This window comes from Cladophialophora yegresii, assembly GCF_000585515.1.
Source record: "Cladophialophora yegresii CBS 114405 chromosome Unknown aczIN-supercont1.3, whole genome shotgun sequence".
Classification (NCBI taxonomy): domain Eukaryota; kingdom Fungi; phylum Ascomycota; class Eurotiomycetes; order Chaetothyriales; family Herpotrichiellaceae; genus Cladophialophora; species Cladophialophora yegresii.
Window position 1 is genome coordinate 1,688,458 of NW_006913047.1, and position 17,837 is coordinate 1,706,294.

A 17,837-nucleotide genomic window follows, 5' to 3' on the forward strand; every position below is an offset into this window, starting at 1 on the left:
GAAGAAGACGTGATTTTATTGGCCAGGCTGGTGAGGCTTGAAGTTGACATCTAGCCACTTTCAGCCAGGGGAAATTGGCCTGAGCTGCCACATTCGCTTCGCTCCGCCAGAGTCGGAAGAGCTTCCGGGGTTGACAGCCTGAGGACGCGTTTCAGGCCCAGAGCGCGTCCTTTGAGATGATGTTGCCCTGATAGCCGAGAGATGAATAGATCTAGCAACAAGACGCTCACATAGCCACTACTCCGCCCTCAAGAACTGCGATCCGAATGGAAAGGTAGAGTAACCCAGTGGTGGGAGGCTACGGTAGCAGCTGGTAGCACCCAGGTAGAGAGTCCGCGCAGCCGGTACCTAGATTACCGGTCTCCTCCAACAGCTCCCCTTTGAAGCTGAGCTGATTTTCTTCTGCTGTGATCTGAGAAGAAGGCCCAATACAATACCGAGAGTCTGAATTAGCGAACCGGAGGCGAACTCTCTGCAAGGATTTGTCGCATTCTGCTGGTAGGGCAGTTGCTCGTCTTGTTTGAAACCGGCAACCGGATGCATGTCTCAAGGGATGTTGCGCAGTTCCTCTGGCGGATTGATGCATGACTTCCTGCGGTCCCGCACCCGGAGGCTAGCGGCGTCCCCATACAACTCACCACACAGCTCTATTGGAAAAGGTGGACTCGTGTCAAGCACGACGCACGCCTCTGGTAAGTACCCGTGCCAGACTTCAAGTGCCCAGCCCGACTCGCTCCAGGGTTTTTTCAACTACAGGCAAGAGGTCGGCCATCTGATTTGGGTCGCGGAGCACAGCAGTGACATCGTCTCTTCTGCTTGCCAAACCGTCACAAATTTTGCTGTATGCCTCTTCCTTCGCTATGTATTCTCTGATTACCTCTTTCTTCCCAAAGTCGACGTATACTCTGGTATCTCGCAACCTGACAAGAACATTATCAAGTCTCATAAAGAAGCGGCAGAGGAGGAGTAATCGTGCAGGCATGACTCGGATTTTGCAGGAGAGCATCGTAATGCCGTTATCAGCGAGCTCGTCCTCGTAAAGTACCACGTCGTCGAAGAACAAAATGGGGTCCGGTCGCTTGAGTAATTCGAGTGGGATGGGGTCTTCAGAAGCCTGGAATTCCCGGCTCCCCGGAGCAAGGTCACCTTTGTAGTCAGTGGTGTAGGACCAATCGAATGGCTTTACGACTTCTTTGATATCATGTTGATCTTCCCTGCTCTGTTGCCATTCCTGGGAGTAGGCCACCTTCAACCGTCGCTCGCCGGTCCTGTCAACACGATCTAGAGCTCCGAACGCGTCAAACTTGATTCCCCATTGGGAGGCCGAATGCTCGATCGTGACGAGGTTGTCACCAAAGATCATCTCAGGCGGCGCAATCCCCAACATTTTAGTCATCTCTTCAATGGGTCCGGCCTTCAAGATCGGTAACTTCTGGGTCTGGACACGAAATCCCTCGATCGAGAATGCCCGTGGAGGAGCAGCGGTAGGCGAGGGAAAGGTCGTGTTAATGCCATTAGGCGCCCGATGGCCATTGACCGCCATGATGACGAGGCAGATGAACACGTCGCTCCAAGCCGGTAGGAGTTGAAGAGCGACACAAAGCCGTGGGAGGAAGCTGATTTGACGTCGGCGCTGAGCAAATGTAGAAGACCAGAACAAAGCGCAGGGCCAATTAAGGGTCTGTGCCATCCTCAGTACTATGGAAAAGTGTCAGTGCGGGGACATCTCAGCCTCGTGGCAAAAGCGGCGTGGCGAGGCTGTGGTTGCTATGACGCCCAACATTGTTTACTGCTGTGTCTCTTCCGTTCATCACCGAACGCCGAAACCCGCCGACTACGATATAACGAGCACACCTCCCTTTCCCTTATTCGCCATCCGCAGATCTGATCAGCGACTGCTAACACCTGTCTGATTATTGTCCCTTCTGACAACTTCTGCATCATGGCCACGAAAACACTAGAGTCTCGCTTCGAGCACCTTACCGTCAATGATGAGAATGAAGCTCCAACTGCGACAATTCTCAAATCCAAGGTAGCTTCCCTCATTGCACACAGCGTACCATTGCGGTGCTGACAGTAGGGTCACAGACGGCGCCTGCAGGTGCTATACCGACGTTATCATCAACGCAAGCACGAACGAACCTCGTCAAATACCCTCTCCAAGTGACCGGGGACTCTAAACAGAACGTAGCCTCCATTGCAACCATCACAACAACCACGACCGTTCCTACCCATCCTCCTTCACCGGTCAGAGTCGCACTGCAAGCAGCCAGGGAGTCGGACGAGAGCGATGAGTCGATCCGGAGCAGAGCCACTGCCAAGTATTTCTTCGATCAACCACAAGCACCCAAACAGTTCCACCTTGGCATGTTTGAGATTGGGAAGCCCCTTGGGAAAGGAAAGTTCGGACGAGTCTACCTCGCCCGGGAAAGATCGTCGGGATTCGTGTGCGCGCTCAAGGTTCTTCACAAGTCGGAACTGCAGCAAGGCAAAGTCGAGAAGCAAGTCCGACGAGAAATCGAGATCCAGTCCAACCTGAGACATCCCAACATCCTAAGGCTGTTTGGTCATTTCCATGACAGCAAGCGAGTGTTTCTGATCCTCGAGTTTGCCGGCAAGGGTGAGTTGTACAAGCACCTCCGGAAGGAAGGTCGGTTCCCAGAATGGAAGGCGGCACAATATATTGCCCAGATGGCTGCTGCCCTAAAGTATCTGCACAAGAAGCATGTCATGCATCGGGACATCAAGCCTGAAAATATCCTCGTCGGTATCCACGGCGAAATCAAGATCTCCGATTTCGGCTGGTCAGTTCACGCTCCCAATAACAGGAGACAGACCATGTGCGGTACACTGGATTACCTACCACCAGAGATGCTCAAACCCGGCAGCTCTGACAATTTCTACAACGAGAAGGTCGACCTGTGGAGTCTGGGTGTCCTTACGTACGAGTTTCTTGTCGGTGAAGCGCCCTTCGAGGACACAACCATTATGACACAGCGGAGAATTGCGCGGTGTGACATGAAAGTTCCAAGCTTCGTGAGCTCTGAGGCCAGAGATCTCATCATGCGGGTGAGTCTTTTCCTGTTGTTGACCTGATGCAAATGGAGGCCGCTAATATCTATTGCACAGCTCTTGGTGCTGGATCCTGAAAAGCGTATCCCACTCGAAGACGTCCTCCAGCATCCCTGGATTGTCAAACACTGCGTAACAAAAGGTGGCGAACGTGCTTTTGAGAGAGCATCGAGTAGTAGCAGCAGAGGGTCAAGCTCAGAGTGATGAGTGGTCCTTCGGCTCGACTGAGATGTGGACGGCCTGATGGCCGCAGCGGGATTATGAATTTATTGACGGGTCCTTTTCACGAAGCATGAGCGACGGACTTGGATCGGTATCAGGCAGGCAACAGATATGGCGTTCATCTTTGAAAGGAATGGCCGATCATGTTTATTCAAAGACAACTGTTGGAGAGGGGCATCTTCCATAGGACTCAGCTGCTTCTGTCTGTGTGTAAGAAAGCAGACACTTTCAATGCTACGGTTGGCTCACTATAATTCCGCCGTATTGATCCGGTGAAGTCCAACAGCATCAAGCACCGTGACTATGACGCAACTCTGACCTCGGATCTCACAGAACTTTTCTGCCCACCCACCAATGCAGATCTAACTGTCTTGAAGCTTGTGTTCTTCTTGCTTGCTGTCGAGTGAGCTATCTGTTGTCACCGAGGAAGTCTATAAAGTACACAGAGACATCAGACTTTGCACAGGGTGAAGTGCCACTAGTACGACGTCTTCTGTGTAGCATTCCTACTGGACTGTCGGCAAGTGGAGGCCGATTATTATTGATGCGGACTTCTCCTCCTTGAGGAACCCGTGAGGCTCTCGCGACACTGTCCGAGCAGGTAGAAGGCTCCCAGAGGGCATATGAAACCTGGAGAGGATAAATTCATTTCCTTTGCATCTCTTACGGCATCTCTTGTCTGTGTGAGTATCCTGATCTGCAGTAATCATGGGAGACGCCGGAAGAGGTGAGGGAGGCATTCGCATTGCCATTGACGTAAGTCTGAATCATGCACAAAGTTTGTCGTTACCAAGTCTCACCCATTGACTTGAACAGCGAGGGGGCACCTTCACCGACTGTGTCGGTAATCCGGGCACAGGGCGTATGGAAGATGACATCGTCATTAAACTGCTCTCAGAGGATCCATCGAACTACGAAGATGCTCCCCTGGAAGGCATTCGACGGCTCATGTCGAAGTTCACGAGGCGTGAAATCCCCAGAGGTGAGCCTCTCGACACGAGTAAGATCGAGAGTATCCGTATGGGAACGACAGTCGCTACCAATGCCTTGCTTGAGCGGAAGGGAGAGAAGATGGCCATGGTGGTCACCCGCGGGTTCAAGGACTGCTTGGAGATCGGTAACCAGTCCAGGCCAAAGATCTTTGATTTGGCCATCCGGAGGCCCGACGTCCTGTATCAGAAGGTGGTCGAGGTCGACGAGCGAGTCACACTAGAAGACTATGCCGAGGATCCTGAGAGACACCAGACCAAAGCGGAAGCCAAGCATGAGGACTTTAAGAACCACGACCTTGTGGAAGGCCTCTCGGGTGAAGCTGTCCGGATACTGCGGCGGCCAGAGGAAGGTAAGATCAAGGAGCAGCTCAAACAGCTTTACGAGGAGGGATTCCGAAGCATCGCTGTATGCTTGATGCACGGGTATACATTCCCCGATCATGAAGCCTTGGTCGGCAAGCTCGCCCACGAGATTGGCTTCCAGCACGTCAGTCTGAGCCACGCGCTGATGCCCATGATCAAGCTGGTACCTCGAGCAACGTCGGCGTGCGCAGATGCGTACCTCACTCCCGCCATCAAGAAGTACATCGCGGGATTTCAAGCCGGGTTCGAAGGTGGCCTCGGCACCGAGAGTGTGAAGAAGGAAGAAGGCGAGAAAGGCGCCAGATGCGAGTTCATGCAGTCTGACGGCGGCCTCGTCGATGTCGACCAATTCTCCGGCCTGCGTGCCATCCTGTCCGGGCCGGCGGGTGGCGTGGTCGGCTACGCGCTGACGTCCTATGACCGAGAGACCAAGACGCCCGTCATCGGCTTCGACATGGGCGGCACAAGCACAGACGTCAGTCGGTATGGGCAAGGCCGCTACGAGCACGTCTTCGAAACCACCACAGCGGGAGTGACAATCCAATCACCCCAGCTGGACATCAACACCGTCGCAGCAGGCGGCGGGTCCCGGCTCTTCTTCAGAAACGGCCTCTTCGTCGTCGGCCCCGAGTCCGCGGGCGCGCATCCCGGGCCAGCATGCTACAGAAAAGGCGGCCCCTTGACCGTCACAGACGCCAATCTCTTCCTTGGTCGTCTGTTACCAGAGTTCTTCCCCAAGATCTTCGGCAAGAACGAAGACGAGGGCCTCGACCCGGAAGCCAGCAGGAAGCTTTTCGAAGAACTCACCAACGAGATCAACAGCCAGACGGACACGCACATGACCGCCGACGAAGTTGCCTACGGCTTCATCAAGATCGCCAACGAGACCATGACCCGCCCCATCCGGTCCCTCACCGAAGCCAAAGGACACGACACATCACAACATCGCCTGGCCACGTTCGGCGGCGCAGGTGGCCAACACGCCGTCGCGATCGCCGAGTCCTTGGGAATACGACAGATCCTCGTGCACAGATACTCCTCGGTGCTGTCCGCCTACGGCATGGCCCTCGCCGACGTGGTCGATGAGTCCCAAGTCCCGGAGTCCCACGTGTGGGACGACTCCTCGTCGCACGACGATCTCAAAAAGAAAATGGCCGAGTTGAAGGAACGGTCCCGCACACGGCTCAACGACCAGGGCTTCGCCGACGACGCGATCGAGTTCGAAGAATACCTGAACATGCGGTACCGCGGGACGGAATCCGCATTGATGGTCATCAAGCCTACCCAGTCGGAATCCGAGGAGCTGTACGACGGCGACGACTGGGCCTTCGGCGCTGCCTTCGTTCGTCAGCACGAACAGGAATTCGGCTTCACGCTGCCCGACCGGGACACCATTGTCGACGACGTCCGTGTGCGCGGCATCGGCAAGTCCTTCCGCGGCATGTCCAAGACGGCGGACCAGCAGCTCAAAGAGATCAAACCGCAGGACGTGGCGCCCGAAAAGGCCCACAGTACCGCCAAGGTGTACTTTGAAGGCGGACGGCAGGATACCAGGATCTACAAACTCGAGGATCTGGAGGTCGGGTCCCGCGTGGCGGGACCGGCAATCATCGCCGACGGGACGCAGACCATCGTCGTCACGCCGGGGGCGTCGGCCCTGGTCATCGAGACCCACGTGATGATCAACATTGGCGAGGAAGGGACGAGCAAGAAGGCCAACGCCGAAGAAGTCGATCCGATCCTGCTCTCCATCTTCGCCCACCGATTCATGGCCATCGCCGAACAGATGGGCCGCGCTCTGCAGAAAACGTCCGTCAGCACCAACGTCAAGGAGCGCCTCGATTACAGCTGTGCGCTGTTCGACGAGCAGGGTGGCCTTGTCGCGAATGCACCCCACTTGCCAGTCCATCTAGGGAGTATGTCGACGTGTGTGCGCACGCAGGCGGAAATCTGGCGCGGCAAGCTCAAGAAGGGCGATGTCGTCGTCTCGAACCACCCGGAATACGGGGGCACGCACTTGCCGGACATCACGGTCGTGACGCCCGCTTTCAGTGGGGACAAGATCATCTTCTACGTCGCCAGCCGGGCGCATCATGCTGATATTGGCGGCATCCTGCCGGGGAGCATGCCTCCTCATAGCCGCGAACTCTACCAGGAAGGCGCGGCGATCAAGTCGGAGAAGTTGGTGTCAGAGGGCAAGTTCGATGAGAAGAAAATCACCGAACTGCTGTACGATGAGCCGGCGCAATACCCCGATTGTAGCGGCACTCGATGTCTCGCGGACAACTTGAACGACCTGAAAGCTCAGATCGCAGCAAATCAGAAGGGTATCAACTTGATCTCGGCGTTGATTGAAGACTACGGCGAGGATGTCGTGCAGTTCTACATGCAGAACATCCAGAACAATGCAGAGAAGTCTGTGCGCGAGCTGTTGAAAGAGGTGTCCAAGAGATTCGAGGGCAAGGACTTGCAGGCCGTGGATTACATGGATGATGGCTCCCCCATAGCCCTGAAAATCAGTATTGACGCCGAGAAGGGGGAGGCGGTATTCGACTTTGAGGGAACCGGTCCAGAAGTTTACGGCAACATCAATGCACCAGAGGCGGTGACGTATTCGGCCATCATTTACTGTCTGAGGTGTCTGATCGATCAGGACATTCCGCTGAACCAGGGATGTCTGAAGCCCGTTGACGTGCGCATCCCGCCCGGCAGCTTCTTGTCTCCGAGTGAAAAGGCCGCGGTGGTGGGTGGGAATGTACTGACCAGTCAGAGGGTAACGGACGTGGTGTTCAAATGCTTCGAAGCGTGTGCCGCGAGTCAGGGTGATTGCAACAATTTAACGTTCGGGTTTGGCGGAAATCTGAAGGGAGGGACCGAGACGAAAGGCTTCGGGTATTATGAGACGATTGCGGGAGGCAGTGGCGCGGGAAAGGATTGGGAGGGCACAAGCGGTGTGCATACGCACATGACTAATACCAGGATCACGGACGCAGAGGTGTTCGAGAGGAGATATCCTGTCATATTGAGGGAGTTCAGCCTCAGAGCGGGAAGTGGGGGCGTTGGACAACACAGGGGCGGTGATGGGGTCGTTCGGGACATTGAATTCCGCATTCCTGTGCAGGTCAGTATCCTGAGTGAGAGGAGAGTGTACAGGCCATATGGTTTGCACGGTGGTGGTGATGCACAGTGCGGGAAGAACATCTGGGTAAGGAAGGTCAAGAAGGTCAAGAGCAAGGGAACGGGCGGTGAACACGAGGGGAAGAGGAGGGATGACGGAGGTGAAGAGGAGTATGAAAAGCGGTTCATCAGCATGGGAGCGAAGAACACAGCCAGCATGCAGCCTGGAGAGCGAATCATTGTGGTAAGTGTCATCTCTCGTTCTTCTCACAGTATGCTGACTCGTGTTCTCCCAGATGACGCCGGGTGGTGGAGGCTATGGCAAACCTGGAGAGAAGTCTCAGGTCGATCTGAAAGAGGACTTTGAGAAGCATTGGAAGAAGGGTAGCCTGGCTTCCAGGTTGGCAGAGTGGGAGTCCAGCTCATGATGATGCCTGCGACCACTTGGTAAACATCCTTCTCGACTTCACTGGGTGTGTGCAAGACATACCTTAATGCTTCTGACACAGTACTCTGTTGGCCCTTAGTTCCCTCTCGTCCTTTCAGGGTATGGCGAGTGGGAAGCAGTCTGTTTCTGCTTGGACTTCGATCAAGGAAGATCTCATGGTAGTTTTGTTATCACTCTGCTCATTCATCTTCATCACTCGTAGCATCGATGTTCGGCTTCGCGTCTCTTTGCTCCCCTTCGTTGTCATCTTGCTCGTCATCCTCTGCCGGCGCATTCCCACTGTAATTCGGTCGTGGCACTTTCTCGCCTTGCGACTTGAGCAGGTCCTCAATCTGCGGCGTGATTTGGATGAGAGCGGAGTATTGGTCAAGGGTCAAGGAAATGCCCTGCATGATCGTGAGCAAGTCACCTGATAGTCAGAAAGTGGTGTGACGGTACCTTCTTGCCTGGCAACCACTGGCCATCCTTTTCGTAGTACTCTCTGATCCCGACCATGGTTTGTCCTTTGTACTCGGAAAGGGTCACTCGCCGGGCCTTTGCGATTTCCCAGTACTTGTTTCCGTCCGCATCGACCTGGACTTTGGACGATGGTCGAAAGGCATTACCCGAGGTACCTTTGCCGCGTTTCGAGGTGGGGACGTCGTCAACATCTGAGTCGGCTGCGGACTTCCTCTTCTTGGTAAACGGCATGGTATTGCCGTGTGAGAGAGAAGTGATGTAGGCGTTATGGAGGTGCTCAAAGGTGTAGGGGTGTGACCGATTCTTGAGGTGATCTTTCTTGGGTGTCGAGGTGCTCGGCGATGAGGCAGCCTTGTCTTTGGCTTTGCTCTTGTTCTTGGTCTTCATCTCGGTCGGGTCGACCGCGTTCCCCAGCTTACGTCAAGCGCGTCGCTGTGCGTCGGTGGTTTTTGCTCGATTAGGGACCGAGTGGCACCAATTGACAAACGGAAAGCGCGACCGAGTTGAGTAACGTCATCTTCAGAAAAGGGTTTAGCGCCATGGTCACGAGCCAGACAGCCAATGAGCGGTTGCTTGCTGGACCCCTCAACGCCATCGATCATCGACATCTTTCGTCAATTCACTTTTGACGCAGGCCACTCCACCATTTCAAACAATCAACTCAACACCTTACACTCTCTTCACGAATTTGATTCTTACAGTCAAACCCCTCGTCCATCCAAATACTACTCACAGATAGTCACGACTGATTACCCACGATGTCGCAACGAGCTTTCCTCGCCATTCCACGCGCCCTGCGCACCTCGGCCCAGATCTCCGCTCTACGACCGAGTCTCGCCTCCTCTTCATCAACCATCAGACCTGCCGCCGCCGGCTTACAGCAGAGACGGGGTTATCACGAGAAGGTCCTGGATCATTACTCGAATCCCAGAAATGTCGGTTCGATGGATAAGAAGGCGGTGGACGTTGGTACAGGTGAGTTAAACTTGAGATGGCCAATGACCGAAGCTCGGCCTTTCCCAGAGGGAGATAGAGAGCATGAGGCAACAGCACATTCGTCGGTTACGATTACTGACGCATTGCCGGTTTAACAGGTCTCGTCGGTGCACCAGCCTGCGGTGATGTGATGAAACTCCAAATCAAGGTCGACCCCGAGACGCAAACGATCGCAGATGTCAAGTTCAAGACTTTTGGCTGCGGCTCCGCCATCGCTTCCTCATCATATCTCACCGAGCTTGTGAGAGGAATGACGTTGGAGCAGGCAGGCAAGATCCGCAACACTGAGATTGCGAAGGAGCTGTGCTTGCCTCCAGTAAAGCTACATTGTTCCATGCTGGCGGAGGATGCCATCAAGTCTGCCATCGGGGACTATTACAAGAAGAGTAAGTTGCAATTGCGGAGACAGGCTATATTTGCAGGCAGAAACTGACTGTATTTGCATTAGACCCGAAGGCGAAGACGACTGATCTGGGTGCTGGCTCGCAAGGAATGCCCAAGATCGAAATCGAAACAGTGACCACAACCACAGATACAGGAGCGAGCGCAACGGCATGAATTTCCCATTGATGAAATTGTGAATGAAGCAGCAAGTGGGAGGATGAAATTGTGTCAATAAGGCAAATACCCGTCTTCATAGCTTGCAGGAGTATAGGTCAATTTGGAACGCAACGCCCCCAACCATGATCTCTCGTCCAAGAAACTGCTGGAAGGAGTCTGCGAACTTGGTTCGTTTTCTTGCGTGGTGGACGGGGTAAAGACCGTCCAGCTCTTTCGCCTTTTGACTGCTTCACCTTGGCCCTGTAAATTGCTCTCATCATGACAGCAGGCGTGAGTGTTGGTTGCGTGATTCATGGCAGACCATAGCATCAAGAGGTCTGGCCCTTACCGTTCAGGTGCCTTTCCATGAGTTTCTATGTCTGAAGAAGGTTCCACGAGCAAGAGCTTACCTACCTAGGTACATAGGCATGGAGCACTTGTCTGCCAATGTAATGTCCGCACTTCGTAAGGTGTTCTTTGCGGGCCTGGGTCCCTGCAATCCGCTCCGCTCCGCTCCAGCCTCAGCCTTGGCCCGCCTTTCAACCGAACAACCACAGCGTGGCCTGCATTCAATCTGGCTTCATCTGAGCTTCTACATCTACGAATTACTCAGCCGCGCAACCTTTGCCCTCGACAAGACAACACAGCATGTCAGGCACAGGACCAGTCAGTGAGGACACAGAGCCATGGCATAATTACGCACACGAGAGGCATCAATCTCAGGCTAGAGGCCCTTCTTAAATGCGCTCTTCCTCTCGCACTTCCTCTATCCAATTGCATTCTCACGTCCAGAAGCTTTCTTCATCTGCTTGCTTGCTGGCTCGCCATCAACCCGGCCTTCGTTGTTTTCGCGCTTGATGACCTATATTCACCAAACACCCCATAACGGTGCATTGATTGGTTTTCTGGAGGGAATTCTTCTTCTTACTGTGTTAGGGGTAGTGGACTTGTCGTCAAAGCTGAAAGTAAAATATGAGCTTCGGATTCCCATTCCCAATAGGTGGCTTCATCGCTGTCCTGTCGTTGGCTGATGATGTGAGGTTCTTTCTGCGCTGTTTGAACCACGCCGTCGCTTCCGATGCGGTGTTTGTCAAGATACATGCACCCTTTCCGGTCACGCGTATCAGCGATGCAGAGCGTCAACGAGTCAATTCAAGGACATTAGGAAAGACGTCAGAAGACACACGTCGGCCCAGGAACATCCGCGTTTTCTCGGAATCGGAAAACGGCCGTGGACGTCCTTCTACTGATACCCCAGCAGGAAGAGCTCGAGGAGTATACGGGAAATTGCGCAACAGAGCTGCAGCGACTTGAGGCCATACTCAAGCAAATGGAAGAAATGAACTGCGGCACGTTGAGGGCTCGCGCGCGATATATGTGAAGAGACTTCCTCTATATTTTTGCGTCTGTCCGCGCTCAGCTGCAAGTTGCTACGGGGGCTTTGGCAGTTTTCAATTCTATGCCCACGTCGGTAAAAGAACCTCCCCTCGAAGGCATTGCCCTATGCTTGAGCCTGACAGCTGACATGTACAACTGGCGACGCTCTAGCGCGATATTCACACGACCAGACCACGCTTCTCAAACAAGCGACATTCCTACGTGGATTTAAGGAGAATGCGGATATTCTGGAATTCTTCGTGCGAAGCTATCAAGACTTGCAGAACGGTACCAAAGCTGAGCGGGCGTGTTCGAAAGCATCAATGGGAGCGGGTCAACCAGCCAGAAAAAGGTTACGAGCTTGCCAGTGGAAAGCTTCATGCTGGGTAAATCACGGGCTCGACCATCAGGGCCAACCAGCTCACCATCAAAGAGTAGTTAGATGCGGTCATCCTAGCACCCGCTGCGGCCGATGAAGACGAGAATGAGACGTCAATGGATTCTGTGACCGTCCCTGAGGGCAGTGTGAGGCCAGGCCATCGTGAGCAGATGGGCAGTACTGCCCACCAACAACTTGCTAGGACGGGAAACGTTACTGGGAGCTCGAGAAGCTCTGCACGGTCAAGACGTTACCAAAGTCGTCATGCAGGAGGATGGCAAGGATGGCAAGCCTGATCACTGCATCGACCCGAATGAGTTCTTCCACATTATTACTACAATCGGGTCACTGATTCAAGACGCTACCGTCCGTGAAGCTGTCAGAAGCGGGTTGGGTGGTGCAGGAGGACTAGTCCCAAATGCCGCTCTCGGACCTGTGACACCTCGAACATCGCACGATGGATGGAGAGCCAGCCTTCCTAAAACACATGTGGCTCTGTCATATCGGCAGAAACCCCCGAGGTAGGCAGTCTTCTTCAGCAAATGGATTTCTCTAAACGCTGCAGTCATCTATTCAAGGCCGCTTCGTGGCGGCAAGGCGTCTTCGCTGACAGCCAAAATTCAGATACAGCCTATTGCAAACATATTTTGCGGAAAACCTGGACGAATGCGAAAACCTCTCCCAGCTGCATCCGTACGCATCCCTTTCCATTCACCTGATTCGACGCTACGATCAGAAAAATGAGCTGCTGACAGCCGTGTCTACTTTCGCAATTTTCAGACAGAGCAGAATACCGCCATGCTCTGATGCGGTCAAATGGCTTCTGATTGTCCTAACAGACCCTTGAATAACTGCCTCATAGATGGACGTGAGGAACAAAAGAAGGCAAGGTAGCCTATCGCAACGCTGCAGGGGCATTTACCGACTTGCCAACGACTCCACCAGGTCAAAACCCTTTAACATTGTCCTGCAGTTGGCGGCACTCGGTGAGGCGGGATATTTCAATCAGAGGAGGTACGTGGGGAGGAGTCCTATACGCCATTTCGACGTGTCATCCGTGTGGTGACTCGAATCTACAAGAGCCTAGTACTGCGACGTTCACAACACCTGTACGGAGTATCACCATCCTATTCGGCTCTACTTACCACACATATTCCTCCACAGAACCCCGACCGGGCCGCTCCATCCTATTTGGCTCGCGGCGAAATGCCGGCGGTGTCGAAGCCGATGTGGACGGAAGGTGACGAATGACACAATCATGCCGTTCTGCTTTAGGCTGATATGTGCAAACACGGCAGAACTGCGGCAGGACAGTCGATGAAGTCAAATGCCAAAGCCATTATTCCCATATCTTTTGCTGACCATGCAAATAGTTGTGCCGTTCTTCTCAAGTTCTTCAGTCCGGATTGTATCTCGGGGGAAAGTCGCGTCCTGCCTTCCGCACGTTCGCCCACGCCCACCCAATAGCACCACTTCATCTGAATACTGATCTACACCCCAACCATGCCCGTCTACGTAGTGACCGGCGCAAACCGAGGCCTAGGGCTCGAGTTCGTCCGCCAAATCACCCAGGACAGCTCCAACACTGTCATCGCCGCGGTCCGCAGCCTGCAAGGCGAGCTCGACGACCTGAAGGATCTCGCCTCCAAGGCTGCCGGCAAAGTGCACGTCCTAGAATGCAACACCGGCGACATCGGCTCGATCCACGCTTTTGGGGATGCCATCAAAGGACCCCTGGGCGGCCAGCAGATCGACTACCTGCTCAACAACGCGGGTATCAACGCCACGGCCGAGCAGACAAGCTTGGACATGACGCCCGAGAGTCTCAGGCAGCACATTGACATCAACGTCATGGGCCCCGCCGAGACGGTCAAAGTGCTGTTACCGTACTTGGGCAAAGGCAGTATCGTGCTGAACATGACGAGCGGGCTGGGGAGTTGTGGGAAGAAGTTGTATGATTGCCCCTGATCGTGTCCTGGACCAGAGACCAGAGCGAAGCCAAAGCGGAGCATGGGGTGCTGACATCAGTTCACCGCAGACCGAAATGCACGACGTACTCGATCTCCAAGGCCGCGGTGAACATGTTGACGGTGCACCAGAGCGAGCAGCTGAAGGATCGGGGCATCAAAGTCATCTGCATGGACCCAGGTGCGTGCATCCCTCACTGTTGGAGGACTATGGTTCCCTGGCTTGCTTCTTTGCTTATTTTCCTGCTGTCCCGTCGAGGTCGACGAGCTGAGCTAACGCGTCATGCGAAACCGTACAGGCTGGGTCAAGACACGTATGGGCGGCGACGGCGCGATCCTCGAGCCCGAGGACAGTATTGGCGGGGTGAGTTCGACTGAGTGTTTTTATCTCCCTTTTCCCTCTGCGGCTGCCTCTGTTTCTACCGCTGCCTCTCTTCCCGCGCTCTCTTTGCGCGAAAGTTGCGGAAGCGAGCGAGAATGCGTCGATCGCCCGAGTACTGATGACTGACTAACGGCGGACATGTCTGCAGATGTTAAAGGTCGTGCATGGTGTGAAGAACGAGGACACGGGCAAGTTCTACACATATACCGGCGAGGAGGTTCCCTGGTGAGGTACAGTAAAGTACAGGAGGGAGAAGGGTCGCTGGTGAGGTCAAGAACAGGAGGGGAGGGGTGCCCTGGTGAGGTGGGGAAGTCAAGTATCTAGGTAAGGAGGGTGGAAAGGTACTCGTACTACAGGAATACACCAGTGCTTCTGCGGAGACTGTTCGAGAGTGGAAGGAATAAGACCCCGGGATTTGGGTCTGCCCCTTGTACCTTTGGTCGCCCTCCACACAGAGAGGAACCCGTCGGACACGGCTGAACAGAGTTACTCGCCGAAGCGCGTCGGCGTCTTTTGCCGCGTAAAGCTGCAGACTCGGCATGGGCATGGGCATTGTGAACAGTATATACTGTGGTACACTTTGCATGTCGAATGATTATACACATGCACATAATTGAGGTTGTACAACGTCCGCCGTACTTCAGGGCGTTCTTTCCATTCCCGGTCTTCTTCTCTCGCAATCTTGTCGAATCCGGACCAGAACACTCCGTGTGTAACCCGCTTTGGTAGGTGTCGACGGTTGTGGGCAAGATAATGTTTGCTGTATCTCTAGTCTCGTCAAGCTCAACTTCGACTAGGTTACTTAAACCCGCTTCATTGAAGATAGAGCTCGCTACAAGGACAAGGCGCTGAACGGCTACCGGACACGCCTTTGCGTCTGTACCATACGCGCTACTCCATGGCTCTTGATTTACGTATGCACAACGTATGGATCAAAAAGAAAGTATGTCATCTCCACCGGAGATCCCGACTGTAAGCTGCTCAGTATTGGAGACCGTGCACGAAAGCTTCGTACAACCATCATGAACATGCTCGTCTTCTGAGATCCAAAAGAACTCTCCGCCAAGTACGATCTGCCTGCTTGGGAACCGTTCGCGGACGCGCTCGATCATTATTGGAACACCTACAGCGGCCCGTGGAACGCTCCTGCATCTGTCTTCCTCGGTGCTGGGAGGAGATGCCTGTCGCGAGCAGCTGTAAGTTGAGAGCTTTCCGTGAGCATGCGCACAGGGGTCGCGCTCTTTGCTCTTAGAATCCTGGATGAGATACCCTCTGTGACTGATGTATCTGACGGGGCTTGCGTCAGTCCGCCCCGACCGGCAATACATCAGCGCACGCTTTCTCCAACGATCAGATGCCGCAGAAATAGCGAATGGGATGTAACGGTCCGAAGCCCCGACCCACGATGGGCCATAGGAGCGCCGTCTGAAGCCGCTAATGGGAGTTCCCGGGTTGTTCTTCCTAGTGTGGCGCGTGAGTGTAATCCACACCTTGTGTTGGTTCGGCACGGATCCTCACCCCACACATGCTGGACCGGAACACCCGGGCTGATTTCCCCAATCGTGTCGACTGATGGTCAACGCACATGGGACTGCTCAATCACTCCGGATTAAAGGAGAATTCGGCAAAGTCGAGGTTGAACATCTGTTCGAACGCACCATAAGCTTCGTCGAGATGCTCCATGTCGTGAGGGTCCATCCTGTCGTTGTGACGAAGTGATTCAAATTGGAGATAGGAGACCACGGGTTCCTCCCGCGGTTCATCAGTCAGGCGGGCATGGGAGTCAAACCCTCCAAGAGTCCCGCTGTATTCGGTGGCAGCAGTCGGGCTGACCATATCCACATGGGTACGCGAAGTCGGCTCGGACACGAGAGCCGGTGCTCGCCGCGGTTGAGGATCCTCTGCGGTGTCTGGCGATCGCTTCACGGAGACCGGTACGCTTCTTCGATCCCTGGACGCGCCTTTGTCCACATTCCGTAAGGCATTGTCCATCTCTCGCTGCATTGTCTTCTTGTAAAGCCTTGTCAGCATCTGATCTGTGTGTCTGGCGATCTTACTCTCGTCCTCAATCGCCCTGCAGGCTGCAATGATTCTCAACACCCCAGCCTTTGCGTCGGACGCCATCTGACTGTATGGCTGGCAGGTCGGCGCGATGCAGAGGATTATTCCGGCGGTGAAAAGATGCATCAAGGCAAAGGATTGAGCGAGGTGGCCGCCGAATTCGTCCACTGGGACGCGGGACATCCGCAGCGCAGCCTGTACTGAAGTCCCCAGTGAATCTGGAACATCGTCGAGAGGTATCTTCGAGATATCCGCTTTGGGTGAAAGAGCTACGCGGAGCTTGAGCAGAGGTCGATGAGCCCAGACTCTGGCGGCATCGTATAGAAGCTGGAGAATGAGGCCTTGCAGTCCAATTTTCCTCCGGACACTGTGTTCTTCTGGGGTGCATTGGTCAAGCTCAAGAACGTTCCAGGGATTACCTGCAGGCCACTGCGACGGCTTGAACACTGCTGGCAGATGGTCGTGCCATTGCTGCAGCATCATTTCTGTGGTGTTGACGACTTGAATGAGAGCCCTCAGATCCTGGACAGAGACCGGGCTCTGCAATTGCATGACCCTGAAGCTCTGTAATGTCTGGCGAATGATGTGATACAGCTCGAACTTCAGGGTGTGGTAGGTCAGAAATGAAATGTGAGCACCTCGCCCTTGGAAGATGGGCAAATTTGCCGTGCTTTCGGGAAGCATGGTATCGTCCAAGTCCTTGAGCTTCTTCAATTGAGCGAATGCGGGATCAAGCGCTGCTGGACGTCCAAATATCATTGACGAGAACTGATCAGACACCACCAAGTGATTCCAACACCGGTTGCTGACTTCGCGAGCAATCTCATTGTTGTTTCGGGTTTTGTCGCAATGGAGCGCCAGCGCATATGCCGTTCGCGTCGAAACGCCAGAAACATTCCAGGCAAAGTTTGACGATCCAAAGTACACATGGTAAGTGGTCAGTAGCATGCAGATCTGATATGCTTCGATTCGCGATTCCAGCATCACTTCGTAAAAGCGCGAGCCAATTTGAGACATCAAGTCCGAGCTGAGTGACTCTGCTGTAATCGAGTAGGACTCCAACAACTGGTGTCCTTGCCACGTCTTGTCATGTTGGACACATCGCAAGCCGACGCTCGCGACCGTAGCCACCAGCAGCACATCCACCAGTTCATCACGTCTCCATGCAGCTCGTTGCAGAATGCCTTGTGCACGGAGCGTGAATGAAGGCTGATGGAATAGCATGATGTACCAGTTGACCCTGTCGAAGTAGGCGTCGACCGCGGCTTGGAGGATGTTCAGCGAGGGCAATGGTGTTGAGATCCAGGGAAAGAACTGTGTGTCCATGGTCGACCGGCCAGCGTCACCGGGAATGGTTCCGGTGGCAGGAGAGTCGCTTTCGTCGTCCTCACCGAGTACGATTTTGGCGAAACCCATCGTGGAGTCGTTGGCGCCATACTGGTGGCTTTCTGCGGGACTCGGC

The 17,837-nt window shown here is 54.2% G+C and overlaps 7 protein-coding genes across 7 annotated transcripts; 4 read left to right on the top strand and 3 right to left on the bottom strand.

Annotated features, from left to right (window-relative positions):
• Nucleotides 1–712: 712 nt before the first annotated feature.
• A1O7_04324 (uncharacterized protein) lies at nucleotides 713–1,543 on the bottom strand (the record flags this gene model as incomplete). Its single annotated transcript, XM_007758335.1, has 1 exon — nucleotides 713–1,543. The coding sequence occupies one exon, from the start codon at nucleotides 1,541–1,543 to the stop codon at nucleotides 713–715; it is 831 nt and encodes a 276-aa protein (XP_007756525.1).
• A 399-nt stretch (nucleotides 1,544–1,942) lies between these two features.
• On the top strand, nucleotides 1,943–3,276 carry A1O7_04325 (AUR protein kinase; the record flags this gene model as incomplete). The annotated part of the gene is made up of 3 exons (XM_007758336.1): nucleotides 1,943–2,032; nucleotides 2,089–3,069; nucleotides 3,130–3,276. 3 exons carry the CDS (start codon nucleotides 1,943–1,945, stop codon nucleotides 3,274–3,276), a joined length of 1,218 nt encoding a protein of 405 aa, XP_007756526.1.
• Nucleotides 3,277–4,002: 726 nt separating this feature from the next.
• A1O7_04326 (5-oxoprolinase (ATP-hydrolyzing)) lies at nucleotides 4,003–8,194 on the top strand (the record flags this gene model as incomplete). Its single annotated transcript, XM_007758337.1, has 4 exons — nucleotides 4,003–4,050; nucleotides 4,111–7,872; nucleotides 7,912–8,010; nucleotides 8,063–8,194. 4 exons carry the CDS (start codon nucleotides 4,003–4,005, stop codon nucleotides 8,192–8,194), a joined length of 4,041 nt encoding a protein of 1,346 aa, XP_007756527.1.
• A 199-nt stretch (nucleotides 8,195–8,393) lies between these two features.
• Nucleotides 8,394–8,904, bottom strand: A1O7_04327 (uncharacterized protein; the record flags this gene model as incomplete). The annotated part of the gene is made up of 2 exons (XM_007758338.1): nucleotides 8,394–8,600; nucleotides 8,653–8,904. The coding sequence occupies 2 exons, from the start codon at nucleotides 8,902–8,904 to the stop codon at nucleotides 8,394–8,396; spliced, it is 459 nt and encodes a 152-aa protein (XP_007756528.1).
• Nucleotides 8,905–9,431: 527 nt separating this feature from the next.
• Nucleotides 9,432–10,227, top strand: A1O7_04328 (nitrogen fixation protein NifU; the record flags this gene model as incomplete). The annotated part of the gene is made up of 3 exons (XM_007758339.1): nucleotides 9,432–9,648; nucleotides 9,768–10,055; nucleotides 10,118–10,227. The coding sequence occupies 3 exons, from the start codon at nucleotides 9,432–9,434 to the stop codon at nucleotides 10,225–10,227; spliced, it is 615 nt and encodes a 204-aa protein (XP_007756529.1).
• A 3,241-nt stretch (nucleotides 10,228–13,468) lies between these two features.
• Nucleotides 13,469–14,543, top strand: A1O7_04329 (uncharacterized protein; the record flags this gene model as incomplete). Its single annotated transcript, XM_007758340.1, has 4 exons — nucleotides 13,469–13,904; nucleotides 13,970–14,113; nucleotides 14,232–14,296; nucleotides 14,463–14,543. 4 exons carry the CDS (start codon nucleotides 13,469–13,471, stop codon nucleotides 14,541–14,543), a joined length of 726 nt encoding a protein of 241 aa, XP_007756530.1.
• Nucleotides 14,544–15,913: 1,370 nt separating this feature from the next.
• Nucleotides 15,914–17,791, bottom strand: A1O7_04330 (uncharacterized protein; the record flags this gene model as incomplete). The annotated part of the gene is made up of 1 exon (XM_007758341.1): nucleotides 15,914–17,791. The coding sequence occupies one exon, from the start codon at nucleotides 17,789–17,791 to the stop codon at nucleotides 15,914–15,916; it is 1,878 nt and encodes a 625-aa protein (XP_007756531.1).
• Between the last annotated feature and the right edge of the window lie 46 nt (nucleotides 17,792–17,837).